The 23823-nt window shown below is 46.9% G+C and overlaps 3 protein-coding genes across 4 annotated transcripts in view; all 3 read left to right on the plus strand.

Annotated features, from left to right (window-relative positions):
- The window catches only part of gng8 (guanine nucleotide binding protein (G protein), gamma 8), a 757718-nt gene that overhangs the window by 261140 nt on the left and 472755 nt on the right, over nucleotides 1-23823 (plus strand). The window lies entirely within an intron of this gene.
- nectin3b (nectin cell adhesion molecule 3b) lies at nucleotides 388-13758 on the plus strand. 2 transcript variants are annotated; one of them, XM_037269013.1, is made up of 8 exons: nucleotides 388-554; nucleotides 4290-4637; nucleotides 4711-5010; nucleotides 5261-5378; nucleotides 6077-6228; nucleotides 11929-12073; nucleotides 12769-12871; nucleotides 12951-13758. In XM_037269013.1, the coding sequence occupies exons 1-8, from the start codon at nucleotides 476-478 to the stop codon at nucleotides 13119-13121; spliced, it is 1416 nt and encodes a 471-aa protein (XP_037124908.1). In that variant the 5' UTR covers nucleotides 388-475; the 3' UTR covers nucleotides 13122-13758. The 2 variants fall into 2 exon arrangements, with proteins under 2 accessions (XP_037124908.1, XP_037124907.1); XM_037269012.1 differs by lacking the exons at nucleotides 11929-12073; nucleotides 12769-12871; nucleotides 12951-13758 and adding an exon at nucleotides 7445-9987.
- On the plus strand, nucleotides 14337-22873 carry arhgap35b (Rho GTPase activating protein 35b). The gene is given in 8 exon segments (XM_037268948.1): nucleotides 14337-14855; nucleotides 16100-19919; nucleotides 19922-20004; nucleotides 20078-20219; nucleotides 20304-20381; nucleotides 20460-20591; nucleotides 20804-20909; nucleotides 20983-22873. Coding segments are annotated over 7 exon segments (4596 nt in total). The 5' UTR covers nucleotides 14337-14855; nucleotides 16100-16285; the 3' UTR covers nucleotides 21404-22873.

The following is a 23823-nucleotide window of genomic DNA, read 5'->3' on the forward strand; positions in this document are numbered from 1 at the left end:
ACAACACAGGTTCGAACTAAAAATAAGTTAAACAATTAAAACTGACACATTTAATTGTGTAAAAAAAACAGGCGGCTATTGCACGTATTTGACAGGTTACTGGTATATTTTTAGCTTTTGGCAAAAATGACGTCATATTTGGTTAGGCTCGGCGTGTTCGGAGACAGAAACGATTAGAGTGACTTGATTAATCAATTGATATTGGGTTTTCAAAGGAGATGACGTAATGTGAATACTAATGGTTCTATCCTCCGAGGGTATTTTTTCTGAAGACGCGCGGTTACATGTAGTTCACTTCATAGGCAGGTGAGTTTACGTTCCCCCCGCGGTATGCGGCGCAAATGGTACGGTCCGCATGCACTCTGAGTTGTTGCTGAGGAGCTTCCACTGTGCACTCAGTGCATACCATCAAATTGGCACGCTGCTGTCGCGTCCTGTTGCAAGTAATTGTCGCCTTGATTTAAAATAGAAAACAATGCAATCTTTTTCTCACCAAACTTACCTTGGACGCCATTGCAAGATCGCGTTGTTTCACCTTTTGTTCCATATTACAGGTGAGTGGGATCTTATTCGTTTTGTTGTCTTTTCCCAACACGTAAAAAGATAAGTTTTTGATGAGTCCAGCTATCTCCCGCACGCGTTCGATTTGCGAGTTCTTAACGCTGGCGTTCCTCGTGGTCCGAAAATGAAGATTATTTTTTATTTTTAAAAAAATGCTGTACTGTTGAGATTTTAGCAGGTGCATCGGAAAGAAATAGCTCAGCGAAAACTTGGCTACAAGTTGACTTGCTTCGCCGCTTCGGGGTGTTTCTAGTTAGTAGCACCACGTCTGATCGTGCTCCGACCTGGGGCTTCCTTAGTAACCGCCGGGGAACCGATGCAATGAAATTGTACATACCTCCACCCTGCTGATTCTACGGCAGCCATATTAATGTCTGGACATTCTATGTCAAAGTAGCATGTTTCTACTGGCTGTTCAGTGCATCCCCCTCCATTCAAAAGTATTGGGACATCGCAGCCAAATTTGTGCAATAGACAGAAAACGTTTTTGATTTTGCCATTGGAAGATAAATAGGAAACAAGAGATAAAGATTATCCGCTTTTATTTGCAGGTACTTGCATCTGAGTGTGATGCACAACTTTGAACAGTCATCCCCAAATATTGCACATGATGTAGAAATCATGGGAAATGATCCAGGTTAACTTAATTGGTCAGAAAGTTTAGTCATCGGAATAATCAGTTCATCTCAATGCCAGAGATGAAAGTGCTGGCGCAAATTCAAGTAAACTACTTTTGTTGTAGGCAAGCTTAATGCTAATACTGTAAAATGCCACAGAAGGGCTAATGAAAAGCATCTGTGTGGTGATGTATAGCCTTTGTTTGCAATAACCGATCAAGCATGATCCAGTGACATCACCATACTTGTACAATTTTGCAATTTATTTTTTGCTTTGTGTGTTCTTTGGGGATTTGTTTGCAATAACTGATCAAGTGACATCACCATACTTGTGCTGTATGTTTTTTTTTTTTTTACTGCTTGATGACTGGCATGATGGGTAAATAAATGAATGTATGCTTTATTGTTTGGAACAACTGATGCATCAAACTTTTTACTGAGCAGCAAGTTATGGTTTTTTTTTTTATTTCTTTTGACTGTCTTAATACCTGGGGCATACTTTTTCCAAAACAGCGTGAAGATTAGCAAATGTGGTGATTAAAGTAGCGGCGTAGTCATCGCCAAACACAAACCCCGCCCTGCCCCCGTGTTGACAACTGAGCCAAATGTTATTTCAACATTATTACTGTAGCGTCCCCCTCTCTGACCCCTTTGATTGATCTCTCGTTGATGGACATTTGTACGGTTGTGAAAGCCAAGCGGCTCGTACAAGAACTTGATTTGTTAGTTGAATAAGTCTAGACTGCAAATGATGATTCAGCTGTCCCGCTCTGTACAAGCGCCATCGCTACCTCCACCCTAACGCCATCTATTTTATGCTCTGATTCCCACTTGAAGCAAGACTCCCCCGGCCTCTGCCAAGACATACATATTTATACACTTGCTGCCACTTACACATGCTTGATGGACTAACTTGAAGTATCTGCCAATTGCCTTTTCTTTGGAGAACATTCGGCTTAAGAATGATATGAATCATATCATCCCACCCAACGTGTCTCTGACATCAAACCACATCAAAAGGGGAGGGGGGGGGTGCAGTTCAAGTCTCTAGTATGGCTCCAGGAAATCCTTGCAAAAGCGCTAAAAAGCTTTTCCACTAGCATGCTTTATGTTAGTTATTTGTCAGTGATGCATGTGAAGGTATTATTGTCTAAAGTGAGAACAAGCGTCAGACACTCCCTGCGGAGCACTGTGTCCTTGATGCCAGGATTTTTTTCTTTCTTTCTTTAAACAGTGTGAATGTGTCCCCTCATTGCATTACATTTGCACACCATTGAGACCCCCCCACCCCCTGAAAAGCACACCAAATACTGTTATGACAAGCTCCAGGCTGCATATATGATCAAATACACTTTGCCGGTATTCTCGTCACTTTTTCTTCTCGGTCGGAGAAAAACGAGGGCACGCTTATGTAAGGTTGTCATGTCACCGATAAAAAATTTAACGCAGTCGCTATACCTCTGTGATTACATATTCACAAGTGGAGAAATGCTGCTTTTATTTCCGTGCAGTTTTAGATGCTTGGGGCTGTAGTTATTGATAAATGTTAAAAATCAAAACAAATAGTTGTAACAAATACAACACCCGTGACGTAAAGTTGAGTCACTGCCGCCTCGGCTTTGAAAATTGATACATTTAATTGATGCGCTACTTTGGCTCGGGCCCTTCGAATAGAACCTTGAGTCTCTCGGGTCCAATTCACAAGACTCATTTTTTTCGCGGCGAACGACTATGAGAAGACTCCCGTTTTTCTTCGGAGGTCTCCGCCTGACATAATTATTCTTTTCCACGACGCGTTCCATTCGGTAATATCTGCCTCCAAGTTTTTTTGGAGTAAAAAGAAAAATCTCATCTGTTTGCACATGTCCAATTTGATTACCGCCAGAGGTTTTTCAAAGTGAATGACTGCCTGCGAGCACGTGGAGTGATGTACTTAGTATCGACTCTCAGCGAGTGTGTGAAATTGCCAATGCCTTGTTTGAGGCAACTAATTAGCCTCCTCCAAGTGAACCAACATTGCCGCGACCCTGTCACTCTTCATTCGGGAACGGCCTAGCTCTCCTTGGATGGATGTACAGATACATTTTAGAGGGCAATCTTCTGCCAGTGCAATCAGTTTGTGGGCCTTCAGCTCTGGTGTAGAAGGAAATCAATCAGTGGCTATAAAAATAATTGCTTGATAGCTGTTTCACGTTGTCAGTCCTGCACCAATATTTGAGGCGGCGCTCTTTGGAGTTTGGCCGCAGATGGAGCTGATTTTGGCAAAACAACAATGCAATACTGTTTGGGACTCGGTTGCCGAGCAGCACAGCGGGTTTTGATTAGTCGTGATCTTTTCCACGCTAGCAGTTTGTAGCAATTAGTGATGTAGTCCGAGGTTTAGGGACATATTTTTAATTTCTTTTTCTTTATAAAACCGTGACGTCTTTCATGTGTTTTCGCTTAGCCGCAATCTTGACGACAGCATCCCTCTCAGTCGTCTTTCCTCACACTTTTTTTTTTTTTTTTTTCTTTCCTCTCGCTCTCTGAGCGGTGATGTCATCTTCGTACCCTCCGTCGCCGCCTTCACTGGGATCTTGTCGTCTCCCTTTTTCTTTTTTCTTTTTTTGCCGTTCCCTTAAAGAGATGAGCTTTCAGCTTTGGAGCGGCGGCACAATTGCGACAGAAAGGCGGCGGGTTTGTCGGAAAAGAGGACATGCGGAGAGACGGACTGCTTTCATGCGCTCTGTCTGGGTGGAGGGAAGCTGCAGATGAAACAGATTCCTCAAATGAACGCTCCCGCTGTCATCTGTGTTTTATTTGTCGAATTGCTTGACGCCTGCTGTGATGCTATCATACTTTGAATCCCGTCTTATCGCCGCAAATGTCACATTGCTCAGCGCTTGGAGAGCTATGAAACATTAGACGCAACACCATAAATATTCCTCAGTGTAGTTTTGAATAAAGTCTGACCTATATTGTTTCTTAGGCCGGGGGCGTTGAACACTGGAGTTTTTATTATATAAACAGTAGTTAATAGTCGTTTCAGTTTTGAAAGAATGTTAAATGTTCCCCGTCACAGCCCGATTTGAGTTTTGAGTAATGTTTTCTCTATTTGGGTCATTTCTTTAGGGATGTTGGCCAGTCAGGTGGTGGTGCCACCCAGTGTGAGCGCCGTGCTAGGCAAGAACCTGACGTTAGAGTGCCGAGTGGACGTGGCCACCAACCTCACTCTCACTCAGAGCTCTTGGGAGCGACGTTTGCCTTCGGGCTCTGTCACGGTGGCCGTCTACAACCCGAGCTACGGCATCTCCATCTCCCGGGAGTTCATCCATCGCTTGTATTTCCGCTCACCTTCATCCCACGATGCCACAATTGTTCTGGAGAATGTGGGCTTTGCCGATATGGGTTTGTACACCTGCAAGGTGGCCACATTCCCGCTCGGGAACACTCAAGCCTCCACGACTGTCAGTGTGCTGGGTAAGCATATCAAAAAAAAATTCATCCACTTCAATGCGATGTCTTTTCATTGCTATCTTCTTGGAATGGTTAGTGGAGCCGAAGGTGTACGTGTCGGCCGGCTCGACGGCGCTGATCGACGGCAGCAACGAGACGGCGGTGGCCACTTGCATTGCCGAGCGAGCCCGCCCCCCCGCCGAGGTCTCCTGGGAGTCCAACCTTTTCGGCCAGTCGGAAGTGCAGCTTTTCGACGACGTCAACGGGACCACCACCACGCAAGTGCGCTACCTATGGCAGCCCACCCGTCACATCCAGGGCCACACGCTCACGTGTGTTGTCCGCCACCCAGCTTTGCTCAACGACTTCAGGGTGCCCTACCAGCTTAATGTGCAGTGTAGGTGCATCCATAAGGGCTCATATTTTCTAATATTAACAATAAGTGGCAGTGAAAAGGATTACAGGGTAGTGCAAATTTGAAATCCTCAAGAATGCAAATCAAGAGAACCAGTCTAGCGATGTCTTTATTTCTACTTGAACCAATAATTGCTATAATTGTGTTTTTGTTGCATTTGTTTACCCTCAACAACGGGTCTTATTGTCGTGATGTCGCCATCAGTTCATCAGCTTTGTTTCTTTTGCTGCAGTTGCTCCGGATATTTCCGTGGTGGGATACGACGGAGACTGGTATGTGGGTCGGGACAATGTTCAAATGACGTGCGAGGCCAACGCAAACCCACCGGCTCGTCACTTCAGATGGATCAGGTGTGTGTATATGTAAGCCACTTGCACTAATGAGAGAAAAAAAAATTTCCCCTTGGGTGGTGGTCTGAAAAACAAACTAAAAATAAATAAATAACATAATTCTCCAGAAAACGCTGAAAAGGATTCATTACATCTTTCACATGAGGGATGGGTGGAAATGTTTTTCAGAATTACCGGAAATAATCAGAAAATGGCATCTGAGGGTCCAAACATATTTCAATGAGGGGGGCAGTGCCCCTGTGGGCCCCCCTCTAGCTCTGCTCATGTGTAAGATTAGTTTTAAATTCATGTTCATTGTTTGCGGTCCGGTTGAATCCCAATTTGATGAACTGAGATTGTGCAAGTGTTGTGTTGTGGTCAATCTTTGCATATTTCTTGTTGCGAAATAGAGATGTCTCCTCATGGAATGCGTTTTGTTTTGTCCACTGAAAAGTCATGGCAAGTTCATGTGGAGTCACAGCGATCACTCTGTCCTAGGCGCCACACATGCAACAGTCAGCATCTTCTAGTCATTGTTTACTTGGAGCTTTAGCGCTGACAGCTTTACAAATAAATCCACCAAACGTCTTGCTGCTCTCTACAGTTTGCAGATCAACACTGATGTTTGCTTAACTTGTCATTTACCCATAAAATAGTTTGAGTCAAATAGTCAGTTACACATGAGCACTTTGAACCATTCCTGTTTTTTTTTGTTTCAGGTTGGACGGTGAGATGCCAGAGGGCGTCGAAGTCCTCAACAGCACGCTGCTTTTCCTCCGTCCTCTCCAGAGGAACGACTCGGGCGTGTACAGGTGTGAGGTCGCCAATGACATCAACCTCCGCAGTCGGGACGTTCGCATTCTCATCCAAGGTGAGCATCGTGGAGTGCATGCTAGCTGAAATGTGACTCCGCCTCGCACGTGTCTAGTGTGCGCTTGCATGGATGGCCACTTGACCCATAATTGCATTTACACCCCCAGATGTTCATGTAGCACCTCCTTGGCCCACAAGTAACTCACCCATTACTTTTTTTTCCCCCCGTTTTGTCTTGAGCATGGCCTTGAAACGTGTGGTGTGTGTTTTGTGTCACGCAGCAAGAGCCAAAAAAAAATGTCAGCCTGACTGGGATGATGTCTCCCTTTCATGAAACATTAACTGGTTCTTTTCAACTCTTATATATTATTTATCGTGCATATTCTATTTTCTTATGAGAGGGGCTGCGCAGGTTGTTCACTGTTGCTTTTATTGTGCGTCATGCATACCTTCCGCAAATGTGTTCCATTCATCGGCGTGAAGATGACAGAGCTTCCTGGTTTGCGGTTTCAACCAATCAGACGGGCATGCTTGTCTCTGATCTTGTCTGGCACCGCTTTGGCTTTTCATGACTTCACTTCCTCCATCTCACTCTCGCTCTATTTTTTATTATTTATTTATTTAGGTTTTGTGGTCCATCAGATCATTTTACGCTTGTTCTATCAACGCTGCAAGAAGTTAAGGCAGTGTCGTCATGTTCTCAGTCTTGTAAATTTGCCCAACAACAAATAGCTTAGCAGGAAATTGTCTGAAAATGGAGACCTTGAAAGTTAATTTATGAAATGATCAGAGCTGCAAAGGAGAGGTCGGTCTTTGAAATCAGTTTGTAGTTTTATGTTGAAATGCAAACTCGAGGCTGGAAACAAATCATTGTGACGTCGTCTGTTATGAATGATGTGATACTCTTTAAAAGTTGTCTCAAAAATAGAAGCAAACATCCCCAGCCATGACTAATAGAAAGTAAAATACAATTTGTCAAGCTCTGCAAACCACCCACTAATTTGAAATGTGTCCAAAAGTTGTGAACAAAGTTCTTCCAGATTGTTGAACATCGGGTCTTAGTAACGCAACACAACACAGCTTTTGCGTGGCGAGGGGGGGCGCGGGGTTTTTTAACAATATCTAAAAGCAAGATTACACACATTGTCCATCGGCATTGACACCTTGAGAATGTAGTTTAGTATGTCAAGCAATCCCTTCTGTAGAATGTAGTTGCACTGACATTGTGCTTGTCTGTGTGTTCATCCCCCCTCCCCCCCTCTACTCCCCATTAGATCCTCCCACCATGCCTTCCATCATTACCGCTCCTGTCCTCTCTGGTTCCTCCTCCTCCTCCACCTTAGTGGACGATAAGCTCCACGTTCATCTCAGCTCCCCTACTCTCGAAGCGCTACCTGAGAGTAACCTGGGCACCGTAGTGGGTGGGGCAGTGGGCGGGGCCTTGTTCCTCCTGCTGCTGCTGTGTCTGGCCGGCGTGTGCTACCTGCGGAAACAACAGACTTTGCACGGGGACTACTACGCTAAACAGTGCCCGGGCCCCGGCGATCTCCAGAAACCCCCCGGCAAGCAGCACGAGCTCCACGTCACCAAGGTCGGCGGCGGAGGCGGCTCGCACCGCCGTCAGGACCACGACAGAGAGGAGTGGGGCGGCCGCGAGCTCAAGCGCCACTGCAGCTACGACGGAGATGAATACCCGTCTAACGGCTACACGCGGGCCATGAGGGAGGGTGGTCACCACAGCAACCAGCAGAATCCCCAGCAGGGACAAACGGCGTATTGTAGTCCACAGCAGCAGCCCAGGAGGCCCCGATACACGCAGTCTCCCAAACCTACGAGGAACGGCTCCCCCTGCGTGCCAAACAACGGCTACTACGCTAGCGCCCCGGAGGGCGATTACGTCTCTCACAAAGACGGCTCGGTCATCTCTCGCAGGGAGTGGTACGTTTGACCCCCCACCTCCACCACCACCACTGGTCCTCACGTCCTGATCACCACTTTACGAAACGAGGACCACTTGACTTGAAATACCTTTGCACCCTGGAAGACACTTGAGATCGGCTCACAATGTGAATGAGCCTGCTTGTGGCTGCGTTATCCTGTACGTGCGCCCACCAGGCGGCCATTTTATGTCTGGTCACGAATGGAAGTCAGAAATAATTGCACTGCCTTTTGCCACAGTCTCGACATTTCTTTAAAAAAAAAACATTATCTGTGAACAATTCAAGCCTCCCCCCTCCCACCCGCCAAAATTTGTTTGGGGCCTTGCTGACTTGAGTTCATGTTGTCGGGACGGACCTCTTCTGTTGTGCATAGAAAAGTTGAGAAAGGAAACCGGGTCATGAAATCCCCATTTGTAAATGTGATGAAAGAATCCGCCATGGTCCTCGACGTTAACCTCTTGAGTTGGGCCCTCTTTTAGTTTACAATGCCTCGAGATGACAAAAGCTGTGTTGGACAGTTTGCACTCTGGCACAGGGCCAAGTTATCAATGGGGGCGGGGGGGTAGCGACATGGCCGCCATCACAAACCCGAGTAGTGGCACTGCCGCTACTAACGGGGCCCGCTAATTTGTAGCAGTTTTGTTATTTTCCGATGTCAGGATATCATATCAGGAGCTCTGTAAAGTATTTTGGCACGTGCACTTAGCAGACGCGATGGAGATCGGACAATCTCCCTCTTGCACACTCGTGTTTCGAAACGGTAGCTTTTTTGTCCCCTTTTTCGATATTTGCCCGGAGGCCAAATATTTGCTTGTGTGATGCGTAGAGCAGACTAGATGACAATGAAATCGTAGCATATATTAGCTTATCGCGACGGGGGGGTCCTCTAGCTTGAAATGGAAAGACGCGTTAAGTTGTAGCAGTCCGATGGCCGTTAGATCGATCGATGTTCTTATTAGTCCGGGATGTGACTCTTGTGCTGTGATTAGGCAGCCGTTGTCGTAGTGACACGTTGGCCAGTGCCAATGGTGTCGTTTCTAACGTGAGATGCTAGACACATACTTGTGTTGGAAATGACCTTAGTGGCCATATTTTGTCACGTTTACCTCCAGTGTTTGTACAGTGCCATCTTTTGAGGTCACTGCTGCCAAGCTAGTACTTGTCGATGTTTTTTTTTTTTTTTTTTTATAATCGCTCTGGACACAAGTTGGTGTAAGGAAGATAGGAACTTGCTCCTCAGGCAACATTTGTCTCTAGTGGGCTTGATAGAATCTCACGTGTATCTCCAGACTGCAGCCATATTGTGACGTTTTCATGGTTGGGTGACAAAATAAGCATTGTGACCACCTCGGTGTCCAGGCAAACATCCGTGCTGGTAACAGGAAGCATGGCTGCCTAATCCCCACTTTTTGTTTTGCTTCTATGCACTAAGGCGGAAACGTCACTAATCGATTTTTGCAGCCCTCGTACCTGGAGTCATCAAGTTTGCTTGAGTGAAGCGGCGAGACGCCTTGATCGTTCAACTAGTGCCTTAGAAGATGTTTGGTTCCATATTTGTAGTTTTCCTGTCGACGTTTGTTGCCATTACTGTTGTACTCTTCTCAGTGCCATAGGTTCGCCGTATACATGACAGAGTATTGCCAAGCCACCATGAAACTTTAGTTGTGACGATAGTACCACAGTAAAGAAACACTGTGAGGAGTTTATGTTGGATCAGCACCCTTTTTTTTTTTCCCCTCTTTGTACATAAATATATCTTCAGTATTCAACAGGAATGTAAGTTAATGGAAAGAAATATATATTTATGTCAGTGCAGCATTGATTTGTTGTTCTTTTTTCAGATACTTTGTCTCAATAAAGCACCTTAGCACACGTGAGTTCTTTTGGCTCGTCTTGGGCTCTTTGTGCTTCAATAAATGACATCATCTCTAGCTCCCGAATGCTGCATAAGACCACCCCCCCACTCTTTACTCCGCTCCATCGGCCCTCCCCGCCTCCCCTCCCGCTCCTTCAGATCCAGTATGCACATCTGGGACGCTGCCGATGATGTAATGCTTCCTCGCTTCATCTTCATTACAGCGTAGTCTCGGAATTATCTGGGATTACACTTATTGTCGTTAACTGGAATTTGTTCTCCGATTCTCGTCATTTGAATTTCCACTGTCAGATTTTCCTTTTGCATTCAGCACAAAAAGGCCCCCCCGTGCACCTTTTCTTGCTCCTCTAGTGAGTTGACTCCCCCTCCTCCCCTCCCCTTGCCCCCACCCCCGTGGTGTCTCTCCCCTACTGTCTAGCAGCTGGTAAAATTAAACGCCGGGTGTTTGTCTGGCCCAGAGTCCCACTCTCCAGCCCATTGACTGTCCCCATGGCAACAAGCTCATCTGGGGCTGCTTCTCTTTCTGCTACCTGGCCACGAAATCTGGAGGGGAGGGAGGGGATGCCGGGGGTTCACGGCGCCGTGACAAGCGGAGACCGGGAATGTCCTCTTACCCCCCTGCTGCATGATGACGTGCATGGGATTGACCTTGACATTTTTGAACAGTGGTGTCCATCAGCTTTAATGACCTTGCCACGCAAAGGTCACTCTCTTTCCTCTTGACCTTGAAACCTTTGTGGCTTACTAGAGAAAAAAAAAAGTACATCCCAAGTTAGTCATCTTATTTGCATATTCAAAACAGAGGGAATAAAGAAACTACATTTGATTCCGATAAATGAATGACCTTTTGACCTGGACAGCAGCTGCTGCTGCTCTTCCTCTGCCACGCACGCAGCAAAGGTCACTCAGTCATCGTGCATTACAGCGGGAAGGTTGACGAGCTGCATTTTTAAAGGCGATCCGATCAAGCGGCGCGGCTCGTGTCGGAGTTCAGCCGCCGTCAGGGCGAGGCGGCAATGGCGGCGGGTGGAGGACGAGATGAAGGGCGCGTGGGGATGAGCAAGCGCCAAAGTCCACACTTGTCGTGATGGAAGTGGTATTTAAGATTCATTGCGACACATTATTGATCCCTCCCCCCCTCCGCTACCTCCACGGCTAAATCAACTGTAATTGACCCTTGCACGTGTACTTTTCCTCCTGTCACCTTTCGTCCTCCCGTCGGCCTTGCGGGCTGCCTGTCATGCTCCCAGTTGTACACAGACCTGCTGGGGCCGCTCAGCCGGCCTGTGTCATGAATGCATCTTAATCGGCGTTAAGCCTTAATCCCTTTTTTCTTGGGGGGGGGAGCATATGGTCTAACAAAGCTAATTCAGCAGACATTACAACAGTATTTAAGATCGACGCACACAATGGAGGGAGGGTGTGATGGAGGTGAGCAAAATGTGGTCGAAGAAACACTTGGGAAGGGTCACTAATGCAAAAAAAAAAAAAAAAAAGTTATAGTCTAATGATCTCATCTTCACTCCAGTGGTGACGGATTTGAACTAATTGAATTGCGATAATTTAAAAGACTTCCATCTCAGAGGGTGTTTTCCCATTTGCGGTTGACTGTAAATGACATCACAGTTGCTTAAGAAAAAAAAAAAACCTGGTTGAATTTGCTGCTTAATTCATATCCCACAAATGCAATATTAATCACAATGCCATGTTTAAATGTTGAATGTTTTATAGCTTTGCAGCTATTGCATTCGCTGTATAGAAATGAGGTTTGATGTAAAGAATACTAACTTTCCAAAATATGAAAGGCGTCTGTGCAAACATAAATAAATATGAAATAATATACTGTCAGCAGGACATACATAGATTTTCCGTTTGGAGTTTCTCATTTTCAGACTGTTATAGTGTCCTCATGTGAAGGCTGCTCTTGTCTTTCTCCTCGCAGAAAAGTCTCAGGCCATAAGGTCAAACTCCCTCGCCGTGGCCGGGGCGGTGATCGGTGCCGTCCTCGCTCTCTTCCTCATCGCCGTCTTCATCATCGTCCTAGTCACGGCCCGCAAGGCCCCACCGGCTGCCTTTTCGGACAAAGTGTAAGTCAAAGAAATCTGACTCAACTCAAAAAAATAAAATAAATGACAGATGAAAAATGATTCCCCTTGAGCCTTGGCTGAAGTCTGTCAGCGTGTTCTCTTTCACCGCTGGGAGGCAAAACACAAAAGTGTGTGAACAGTTAGCCCTTTGTTTTATTTGGTGCTTTTGTCCTCAGTACTTAACCCTGGTTTAAGTGCTTGAAGACTTACTTTAGTGAATTAAGCTTCTGTTTAATATTGAAGTTCTTGCCACTGCTCTAACTTGTAACCTGCAGACCTCCTTTATCCTTATGTCCACTTCTATACAAAAATCGGAGGAAAGTGACAGTTAAATAAATGAATAGCACTCAGTTTTGTCACTGGAGTAGTCATGGGCAGCAAACTAAATATAAATCAATTCAAGGTGGAAGGTGTGCGTCGGCACTATGACACGGCAGAACTGTGCATGATCCTGCAGCGCTGTAACGAAGTTAGCATCTTAAGCGTGACTGTGGCTGGATGTCCCGGCGGGACTGCCTCGCCACTCTCCATCATGCTCAAGAGTGTGTAGCACAGCGTTGACTGGCATTTTGGAAGAGAAAAGCAGTCCATGTTGCAAAGTCAATTTTAATAAAAGGGTCGTAAATATAGCACATTTTAGTCATAGAATAGTAAAACGCTTTTTGTAATTGACTTTTTTTGTCTTTATTTCAAAGGATTGACCTTCCTCCGACACACAAGCCTCCTCCTCCGTACTCCGAGCGAGCACCCGCTGTTCCTTTGGGTGTCCACGCATCCCAGGTGGCCTGGCTGTGTCAGGTAAAGCCCCGCCCCCTCCTCATCCTCACCGTGACGATGATGCCACTTGCCCACACGTTTACTACATCTCTGGTGGCAGAGCCGCAGGGCCGAACGAAGGTATGAGGCCACGGAGAGGCGACAACCCCCCGCGGCGGGGGAGGGCGCACCGGGGAGACGAAGCCCCACGCAACCGCCCCGCCTGGAGTGGGTTTGTCATCAGAGCGGGACGGAGCGGGTGTACATCAACCACCGTGAACATTACGTGTGATGTGATGCAGTCGTTCACTTCAAATTCGAATGCCGTCAAGCTCTGAGCAGCTTGCATCTGTCTGCCGAACCATCAATCCAGATTTGGAAACAACTGGAAGGCCAGACTGTTCTCGTAAGCGGAAGTCTTTTTTTTGTTGTTGCAAAAATATGTTTTTATTTGCCCCCATTTTTCGAAGAATCTCCAAGTGGAGGTACATACAATATATTGCAAAGAACATTTTGGACCTGACTTTTGCTTTCCTTCTTAAAGCACACATATGTATAGTTATATATAGTTATAGTTTATAACTGCTAAGAATTAGAAGTGACGTCTGTATACTGGATACATTTACATGTACAGTTGTGCCTTGAGATATGTGTTTAAATCGGTTCTGTGACTATGCTGGTAACCCAAAACACATCAATCAAATCATATTTTTCCATTGAATGTAAAGGCTATCAATCACCTCCCGTCATAAATAGAATTTAAAAGAGTTTCTGTATAAGTTGCTCTGTCTGGTGTGCCCGACTTTGCCACACGAGGGCAGTATATGGCACATTGACGGTGTGTCCATTCTATATTTTTATGGCCGCACATCAGAACTTTGTGTCCATGTTATATCCATATTATGAGCACGAATAAAAGGGAAAATAATCCCCTGTTGTGTTTGTTGCTACTTGGTGAATCCATTCCTCCAAATTACTTATTTGGGAAATTTTGCTAATTATCCTGAGCCGGTCAGAAAAATATTTTGAGTTTCCCGAGCAGCCGATGTATCGCTCGTCGGTGTTGCATCTTGTAATTTGGATGTTTTGTTTTTTAACATCGAAAATTACGATCAACTGACCGAAACCCAATACAGTAATACTGACCTTAACTATAGAGGGAGTATGCCCTCTAGCGGGGATATGTTGTACTGCACCAATCCCACTTATTTCTTTGTGGCAACTTTTGAACCCACAACCTCTGTCAAACGGTTTAGCAAGCTGATTGAGGGATGAATCTTTGTAAATTTCAATGTTTTAAAGTGTTTTAAAAAGCGTGACGTCATAAGACGGTGCATCATTAAAACTTGTCGATTTACTTTTCATATGAATGTGTTTTATACATGCATCTATTAGGAAGTAATTTTAAAAAGTGATGTGTTCATGCTTTGGGAGTGACGCAGAGGTGTAGTGCGCTAGTTGCTAGTTAGCCGTGCTGCAGTAGTGTGCGGGCGCCGCTGGGTGAGTCCCTCTCTCCGCCGCCTCTGCATCCACTGCTCCGCTCTCCCGAAGAAAAGAAGAGGAGGACTGGGTCCGGAGAGGAGGAGGGCTCCCGCTGCCGCCATTATCGGAAAGCTGCTTCAAATCGCACTTTCACACACGCGATGTGCCCCTAAGGAGCTGGACGTGAACGCTTCTGATCGCTCCTTGGATGTTTTGTCGGAGACGAAGCGGCCGGTCGATTACCGGCCCGTTTTGTAAGAGGCGTGTGCGGCCGGCCCAGCGTTATATGTGCACAACAATGGACACAATAATGAGTGAAAACGAAGCAACGTGGTGAAGCCAGCAAGGGGAAGGCTCTGTAGGATTCTCTTTTTGTTTAATTTTTTTTTTTTTTGCACAGCAGGATTTCATTGGAAAACCTTATACTTGAACAACATCGGATTGTTCTTTTTTTTTGTGTGTGGATATTTATTACCTTTCCAGTGTTTTGCAATTGCAACGACCGAGGGAGCAAGTGATGCCGAAGAGGGAAAGGCAAACACGGGTAAGTAAGTACACAATAGCACATGCACTTAGTGCAGCTCGAAGATGTTGTATGATGTTTTGTATGCCTTTATGCGGTTGCACATCAGGCGGCTGGGCTGCGGCAAACTGGCCTGACAGATGCAGCAAGAGAAAGGGAGACGTGCGATGGTATGCACGCCCTCCTCTTATTTATGGCTTTAGTGCACCGGCGAGTGCTCGTGTGTTCCACACCAGCCAGCTGGCTAAATAAAGCACCTTTTATACGGCGTCTGTGTCTTCTTGTGGAGGCACACTAGCCCAGATTTCTTGAATGCTTTTGCAATCTCATTATGTAGACAGCAGAAGAAAGCAGGCCTGGCGTGGTCAGTCAAGACCATCTTTGACTGGCCACCCATGGCTGCAATCCTTTGCAAAAAAAGATCGTCACCAAATGATCCCTCCAATTCGATTAGGTTTGGATGAGCCACCCCAGGTTGCATTGGGAAGCAGCAGGATTGCATGTATTATTTATTTTGGATGTCAGGCCTAGCCCAAGTGAGCAATGTGGACTGCTGCCGAGGCTGCTAAATGTGTCTGCTTATTTACTTCTCGGTACTGTATTGGTAATGTTCCCCCGGTACTGATCGACTGCAATGACGCCTCAGGCTTTATATTGTTCATATTGTCACTGCCTGACATATTGGTAGTACTGCAGAAATCAATAAATGGCCTTTTAGGTGCAATTCACAATAATTTGCCCCATAGCTGCAGTTAATGATACCTGCATTTGGCAACAATGAATGTAAAATGTTTTTTTTTTATATGTATTAGGTAAAAGGATAATTTTGGACATGGATGTTTTCCTTCCCTCATACAAACTCATTGATGCGACAAAATAATGGGTTCAGCTCAATTAAAGTTATAGCAGCCTTATGTGGAATTTTATTGTCATTTTGACAGTGCAATGGACCCTGAATTGATTATTTTCGGGGGTCTTTGTCAAGCTCTTGTATTTTTTTCTTTCTTGATTGGAGGAGAGATGTTTAGTTTAGTGTTTTCATTTGCATTTTCTGTGTCTGCTTGCATTATTTTGGATGAGAGGGTGTTCATCAGCCTGGAAAAAGGGGGCTGTAATATTTAGTAGTCATTTTATGGTTGAGCACAATCAGTCATCAGCAGACAATGTCATTTTCAGAGCGCCACTCCCATCATGGTCCCTCACATTGAATTTTGACTCTGATTATATTATTGCCCCTCCCCCCCCCCCTTTTTTTTTTCTTACAGGACCTGACTTTCAAAGGGGATGAATGAAAGCACCATCTTCACATATCATTGCAGCCTTTCTTGAATTCAAAGTACATGGCCTGCAGACGGAAGTGAAATTTGAGCCCTTCGCCAACTTTATGGACAAACCTTGCGGAGAACTTTTCACTCAGTGCCTGTTTATGGCAGGATGATCGACGGTCGATTATGATGGCAAAAAAGCAAGATGTCCGCTCCCCCATTTACAACCTCATTGTGGTCGGTTTGTCGGGTACGGAGAAAGAAAAAGGACAATGCGGGGTCGGAAAGTCCTGCTTGTGTAATCGGTACGTCAGGCCCAGCGCGGACGACTTCTACTTGGACCACACGTCGGTGTTGAGCACCAGCGACTTTGGGGGTCGAGTGGTTAACAATGATCACTTTCTATTTTGGGGGGAGGTCTCGCGGCTTCTGGAGGAAGGGCCGGAATGCAGAATGCACGTGGTGGAGCAAACGGAATTCATCGACGACCAGACATTTCAGCCGCACCGTAGCACGGCCATGCAGCCGTATATCAAACGGGCCGCCGCGACCAAGCTGGCCTCGGCCGAGAAGCTCATGTACTTCTGCACCGATCAGCTGGGCCTGGAGCAAGACTTTGAGCAAAAACAAATGCCCGAAGGCAAGCTGCAGGTGGACGGGTTCCTGCTCTGCGTGGATGTCAGCCGGGGTATGAACCGTAACTTTGATGACCAGCTGAAATTTGTCACAAACATCTACAGTCAGCTGAGCAAGAGCAAGAAACCCATCGTGTTGGTCCTCACCAAGTGCGACGAAGGAGTCGAACGCTATATCAAAGATGCGCATACCTTCGCCATCACTAAAAAGAGCCTACCCGTGGTGGAGACATCTGCTCGTTCAAACATCAACGTGGACCTCGCTTTCCTCACTTTGGTTCAACTCATTGATAAAAGCAGAGGCAAGCCCAAGATCATCCCCTATTTCGAAGCGCTGAAACTGCAGAGTCAGCAAATTGCTTCGGCCAAGGATCGCTACGAATGGTTGATCAACCGGATAGTGAAGAATCATAATGAGAGCTGGCTCAACACCAGTCGGCGTATGAACACCTCCCCGGAATACAAAGAATATGTTTTCCTGGAGGGGACGGCAAAATGCAAGAAGCTCTTTCAACAGCATGTTTACCGTCTCAAACAGGAACATATTGAGCGACGGCGTAAAATCTACCTGAGCACGCTTCCTCTCGCGCTTAGTTCTTTGGTGCCCGACCTGGATGAAATTGATCAGCTCAGTTGGTCTGGTGTCCAGAAGGTTCTTGAGTCCAAACAACACTTTGCCCACTGGTTTGTGGTCCTGGAGGACTCTCCTTGGGAGGACACGTCTCACATCGACAACATGGAAGATGAGCGGATCCCGTCTGACCTTCTGGAGACGGACGAGGCGGAGGAATTATTTAATGCCCACCTGGAGCATTTACGGAACGAGTGCAGGCGCGCAGAGATGAGGCTGGAGTTTAAACACAAGCTAGCTTCGTCTCCCTTCGTCACCCCCGGCAGACCTTGGGAGGAAGCTCGCAGCTTCATCATGAACGAAGAGTTCTACCAGTGGCTCGAGGAACCGGAATATTTGGACCTTTACAATCGTCATCAAAAGGAGATCATCGACCGGGCTAAAGAAGACTTCCAGGAACTGCTTCTGGAGTATTCTGAGCTTTTTTATGAACTGGAAGTGGATGCCAAGCCGAGTAAGGAGAAGATGGGGGCCATTCAGGAAGTGTTGGTGGAAGAGCAGAGGTTCAAGGCGCTACAGAAGCTTCCAGCCGAAAGAGATGCTCTAGTCTTGAAGCATATCCACTTTGTATATCACCCCACGAAGGAAACCTGCCCGAGCAGTCCCCACTGCGGCGACTCCAAGATCGAGCAACTCCTGGCGTCACGTTTCCCCACGTGTTATCCCTTTTTTGACGTGAAAGCTCATTTCGGCGACACGAAAGCAGATAGAATCAATCTTGTTATTCTGGGAAAGGACGGACTGGCTAGAGAATTTGCCAATGAGATCCGGGCTCTCTGCACAAATGACGACTGGTACGTGTTGGACGGGAAGATGTACGAGCTGACGCTGCGGCCCATCGAAGGAAATGTGCGTCTTCCTGTCAATTCTTTCCACACGCCGACGTTCACCCCTCACGGATGTTTGTGTCTGTATAATTCAAAGGAATCCCTCTCCTATGTGATTGAAAGCCTCGAACGTCTTCGGGAATCCACCTTAGGTCGGAGGGACAGCCAGCTAGCGCAGCTGCCCACGTCACTGCTGTTAGTCACCAAAAGAGGCGTGGGCTCGTACGTGGACGTCGGAGGAGAAACCGCCTTGACCCTAATAACCCACGGACAGCAAGTGGCGAGGAGGCTGCAGTGCAGTTTCTTAGACCCCGCCTCCCCTGGCGTGGGCTACGGCCATAATGTCAGCGAGGCGCAGATCAACCAGGTCCTAAGGGGCCTTTTGGATATTCGCAGGAGTTCATCTTTTAGTAGCAACTCCCCCCCGCTCCTCCCCGAGCCACCGGGCATGAGGGAGTCTCCTCATCAGCCGGCCCCAGAGGCCGATCTCCGCATCGTCATGTGCTTAATGTGCGGCGACTCCTACGACATTGAGCAGCTGCTGTCGCCCTTCCTGATGCATCAGCACTGCAGGCCCATGTCCAACAGCGGCACCTCCGTGTTGCTCGAGCAGACAGTCGGCGGGCATAAGCTGGCCATCGAGCTGTCCATTCTCTCCTACCACGCCTCCTTCACTTTACGGAAGAGCAGGTTGGTGCACGGCTACTTTGCCGTGTACTCTGCCTGCCGCAAAGCGTCCCTGGAGACGCTGTGCGCGTTCTTGTGCGAGGTTCAGGATATCATCCCGGTGCAGCTTCTGGCGGTGGGAGATAGTCAGGCCGAGCTAACGGAGAGCGACTACGCCCGGGAGCTCCAGTTCCAAGGAGAGGAACTCGCTCATGAGATCGAAGGTCGTTTCAATAGTGTGGTTTGTGGCTCCGGGGGTGTCGTGGGAGGTCTACACAGGATAGAGATGTTCCATCCTTTTCTCATGGAGGTGGTGGAGAAGCGTAACATCGTGGAAGCCACGCACATGTATGATAACGTGGCCGAAGCGTGCACCAATGAAAACGTGTACTCCCCGCGTTGCAGTTCTCCCAGCATCGTTACCATGTTCCTGGATTCCGAGGACGACGTGGAGCCTTCGCCTCCGTACTACGACGGCACTCTCACGTCTCACCACGGGGGCTTTAACCTGCCCGACTTGGACTCCAATGACATCTCACTTATCTCTGACATCAGAGACCTCGAGAGCAAACTAAACAACAAAGTCCCCCCGCACGTAAGAGTTAAACCCGGCGTCACTTTTGACTTTCGAAAGGTCAGCCGCAACCCTTACATGGATACGGTCGGTCACCGGCGCTCGCTGCCGTCTGCCGTCACCTGGGTCCCCGGCGGCGACGTGGGCTACGACCCGTCCGACTACGCGGAGCCCATGGACGCCGTTTGCAAGCCCCGCCCCAGCAATGATGAGATCATCTACTCGGTGCCACATGACAGCACGCAAGGAAAGATCATCACCATCCGCAACTCCAACAGGATGCACGCCAATGGCAACGGATCCGACAGTGAAGCGGACAGCAGCTCTCTGGAGCGAAGGAGGAAATTCTCGGCGGCGGGCGTGAAGCCCCGCCTTTACCGCGATCGCTCCAAGCGACTCGGCAAGTTCAGCAGCTTCCGCACCAGCTTCATCGGCAGCGACGATGAGATGGGAGCGCTCCCAAAGTCCAAGGAAGATGATTTGGGACACTGAAAGGGGAAAATCTAGTTAATGAAGAGAATGAGGACCCTAAGAAGAGGAACATTCTGAAGAGTCTTCGGCGAACTGCCAAGGTGTACATTCGCTTCTCTCTCTTGATTTAATGTTGTCTGTAATTTTTTAATGCATTTGTTTCTCCTCCGTCAGAAATCAAGACCAAAGCCCCGCCCAGCAATCCCCAAGCCCATGGAAAGCAACTATTTTGGGGTACCCTTAGTCAATGTGGTGTCCCCAGATAGACCCATTCCACTTTTCATCGAGAAATGCGTTCGCTTCATCGAGACCACAGGTGGGTGTTTTTTTTTTTTTTTTATCTTTTATCAACCAGACTTGATGACCTTGCTTGACATTTACGCTTCCTTGCTTTGCTCAGGTCTGAACACAGAAGGTTTATACCGTGTAAGCGGCAACAAGTCTGAAATGGAAAGCATGCAAAGGCAGTTTGAACAGGGTGAGTTAGTAGTTACCAAAGCGAATTCCTGCCCTCTTATTTTTCCCCATCTTCATAACACCTGCTCTCATTGCGCAGACCACGGATTAGACCTGGTGGAAAAAGACTTCTCCATAAACACTGTGGCCGGAGCCTTGAAGAGCTTCTTCTCCGAGCTGCCTGAGCCCCTGGTGCCTTTTGCCCTGCAGGTGGACCTACTGGATGCTTTCAGTAAGCAAACACCGCTGGGCAGGGAGGGTCTTGACTCCGACATAAAAGCACCATTCCTGTAAGAGGGGTGGGGCGGCTTTTAACATTTATTTTCCCTCGGCGTTGACGCTGATCGTTTCCATGATGGTGCAAAGAGGCTTCTCGAAAAACGAATCAATGCTTTAAGTGGCATGATGCAATCCTAAATGTGAAACGTTTGCTTGGGAATGCAGAAATCACCGACAGAGAGCAGCGGCTGTACACCATGAAGGATGTCCTGAGGAGGTTCCCCAGGGAGAATTATGATGCCTTCAAATACGTCGTGACCCACTTACACAAGTAAGCGATTTATTACTTCAGTAGAATAAAAAGAAAACTTTTTGGATATTTAGTTTTTTTTTTATTATGTCAGGGTGAGCCAGCTGAGCAGGCTGAACCTGATGACCAGCGAGAACTTGTCCATCTGCTTCTGGCCCACCCTCATGCGACCGGACTTCACCACCATGGACGCACTGACGGCCACGCGCACCTACCAGACAATCATCGAGATCTTCATCCATCAGTGTGTATTCTTCTTCTACAACCAGCCGCTCATAGACTCCCCTACGGGCCTCGGGGGGCTCCCGGCCTCGCCCACCACCACCCTGGGCGGGAGCTCGGCCTACACCTGCTACCGCTCGTCTCCTCCGCACACGGGCGCGCACTTCAGCCCTCTGCAGCAGCAGTCGCCGCCCACCACCCCCCAATCCCCTCTGCAGTCCCTGCTCCCGCCCTTGCACCAGCATGCCCACCCCCATCCCCACCACTCCCCCGCTGAGCAGGAGACACTGTGAGACCACAGCCATGTGTGCCCGGGATATCCCCTGCAACCTCACCGCCAACATGAGAACTTCATGATGGATGATGATTTAGGGGGAGCACCCCCTAATGTCATGGAATCGGACATCATGAAAGCTGGAAGACATTTGTGACCATCATGTTTTAGCTGTTATTCTTCCTCATGAAAGTACTGCCACTGGATTTGATGACCCTCTCAGTCGTTTGGGGTGGAAGTTTGCGCCCTCTAGTGGAGGCATTGAGGGGCTCATTTCATTGGTGTGGGGAGGGGGGGGTGCGGGGTGGGGTTTACACATCCAGGGATGCACTTTAATGTTCAGTTTTTTTTTTCTTCTTTTACATACTGTGTGTTTTTAATTTTAACAGTTCAGCCATACCTGTTGCCTCTACAGAACAGAGCTCTGTCAGATCAAACTTTGTTTACATGAATTATTTTTTTTTTATGTTATCCGCATACTTATCTGAAGCACTTTTTTGATAGAGTAGCGTTAAATTAGAATTGTTCATGTTCTTTGTTTAGTGGTTGAGTTGAGCATTCTTGTGCAAACGAGATCCCCTAATGTAAAAACTTTCATTGGTCCCATTATCCCGGAGCGACTCCTGTTCCTTCCTCATCCGGCCTTCATGAATTTTAGTTTTAGACTTTGTCCTCTGTCTAGCTGTTGGTTGAGCAGAAGGGATGTTTGAGTGAAGAATAAGCAGCCATATTTGATCAGCACATTTGATTGGTAACAAGATGCCAATCATGGCTAATGTCCGGCTTTTCCACAATATTGCAAATCCCACTTCAACAATATCGTAGAAAGGATCTGTGAATGGCAACGCCACGTGTGAAGTACTTTATCATATCGTCCACTGTTAATGAAGATCTGAATGTTTTCTTTTTTTTTTTTACCCTGAAAAATGACAAGACAAAGCTCTGTGTTTCCTACCGAAACAAGTGTGTTAATCACTGGATCGACTGTTTTGTTTTGTTTTTCTGAGCATCTTTTACTGGCACTTAGTAAATATCACAATGCGTTTATTTTAAATATTGTTGCGCCAATCAGTCTATCATGAAATAGAATTAACACACAACCATGACTGTCCATTGCCATTCAGTGGGCAATGAGTGACTGTAATTGTTTGTAGGCTGGGGGGAGGACACCAGTAAAGTCAGTGGTAGGAAACATTTCTAGTGTGTATTTCGATGATTTAAAGTCCATTTTTTTACTTTTTTTTGTGAAGGTTTCAAGGCCACTTAGTGCATGATTTTAAACACACACCGCAGGAGAGGGATGAAAGCCTCTCCCTGTTTGAAAACGTAATTTAGTCCAAGGACAGAACAAATGCTTCAAGAGAAATAGCTTATGTACTGCGCTCCAAGAAAACCTTGAAATTTGTCTGACTGAGCAAACAGTGTTTAAAGAAGAAGGCCTTATGTGAACTGTATGATAGTTAATAAATTAAATCTTGTAAACTTGTCATTAATGGTCTTGTGGTTCATATATTTTAAGGGGCTCAATGAGTGTATACCTTACTATATACAAAATATACCTCAAAAGCATGTATAAATATGAGGTATTACACTTTTCTGCCAGCGTTTTCCCATTTTAATTGAGCTTTCTCGGCTACCGTACTCATCCGGTAGTGATGTGCATTACAGTTCTTTTAAGTGAACTGAATCTTTAGAATCAGTTCTCTCAAAAGATTCGTTCAAACGAATCGTTCAACGAATCGGCTGGTTGATCTGTGACGTCACACGGACACTCCATTAGGTACACTGCCATCTTGAGGTGTACCTAATAACAGGTCAGTTCATTAGGGAAAAATCATGGCCAAAGCTTAACTGAAAGTGAAAAGTGCCACACCCGCCCTCACCCCCACTTTCTGATTGGCTGTTTGATCTGTGACATCACACGGACACTCCATTAGGTACACCGCCATTTTCAAGTGTACCTAATAACAGGCCACTTTATTAGGGAAATATCATGGTCAAAGGTCACAGGTGTCAAGCTCTAGTCCTCGGGGCCGCATTCCAACATGTTTTCCAAGATTCCCTCGTTAAACGCACCTGCGTGAAAAGTTTTAGCTCCTGCAGAACGTGAAAGGAGCTAAAACTTTTCACGCAGGTGCACTTAACGAGGGAATCACACGGACACTCCATTAGGTACACCGCCATTTTCAAGTGTACCTAATAACAGGCCACTACATTAGGGAAATATCATGGTCAAAGGTCACAGGTGCCAAGCTCTAGTCCTCGGGGCCGCATTCCAACATGTTTTCCAAGATTCCCTCGTTAAACGCACCTGCGTGAAAAGTTTTAGCTCCTGCAGAACGTGAAAGGAGCTAAAACTTTTCACGCAGGTGCACTTAACGAGGGAATCACACGGACACTCCATTAGGTACACCGCCATTTTCAAGTGTACCTAATAAC

This window comes from Syngnathus acus, chromosome 14 (assembly GCF_901709675.1).
Source record: "Syngnathus acus chromosome 14, fSynAcu1.2, whole genome shotgun sequence".
NCBI lineage: Eukaryota > Metazoa > Chordata > Actinopteri > Syngnathiformes > Syngnathidae > Syngnathus > Syngnathus acus.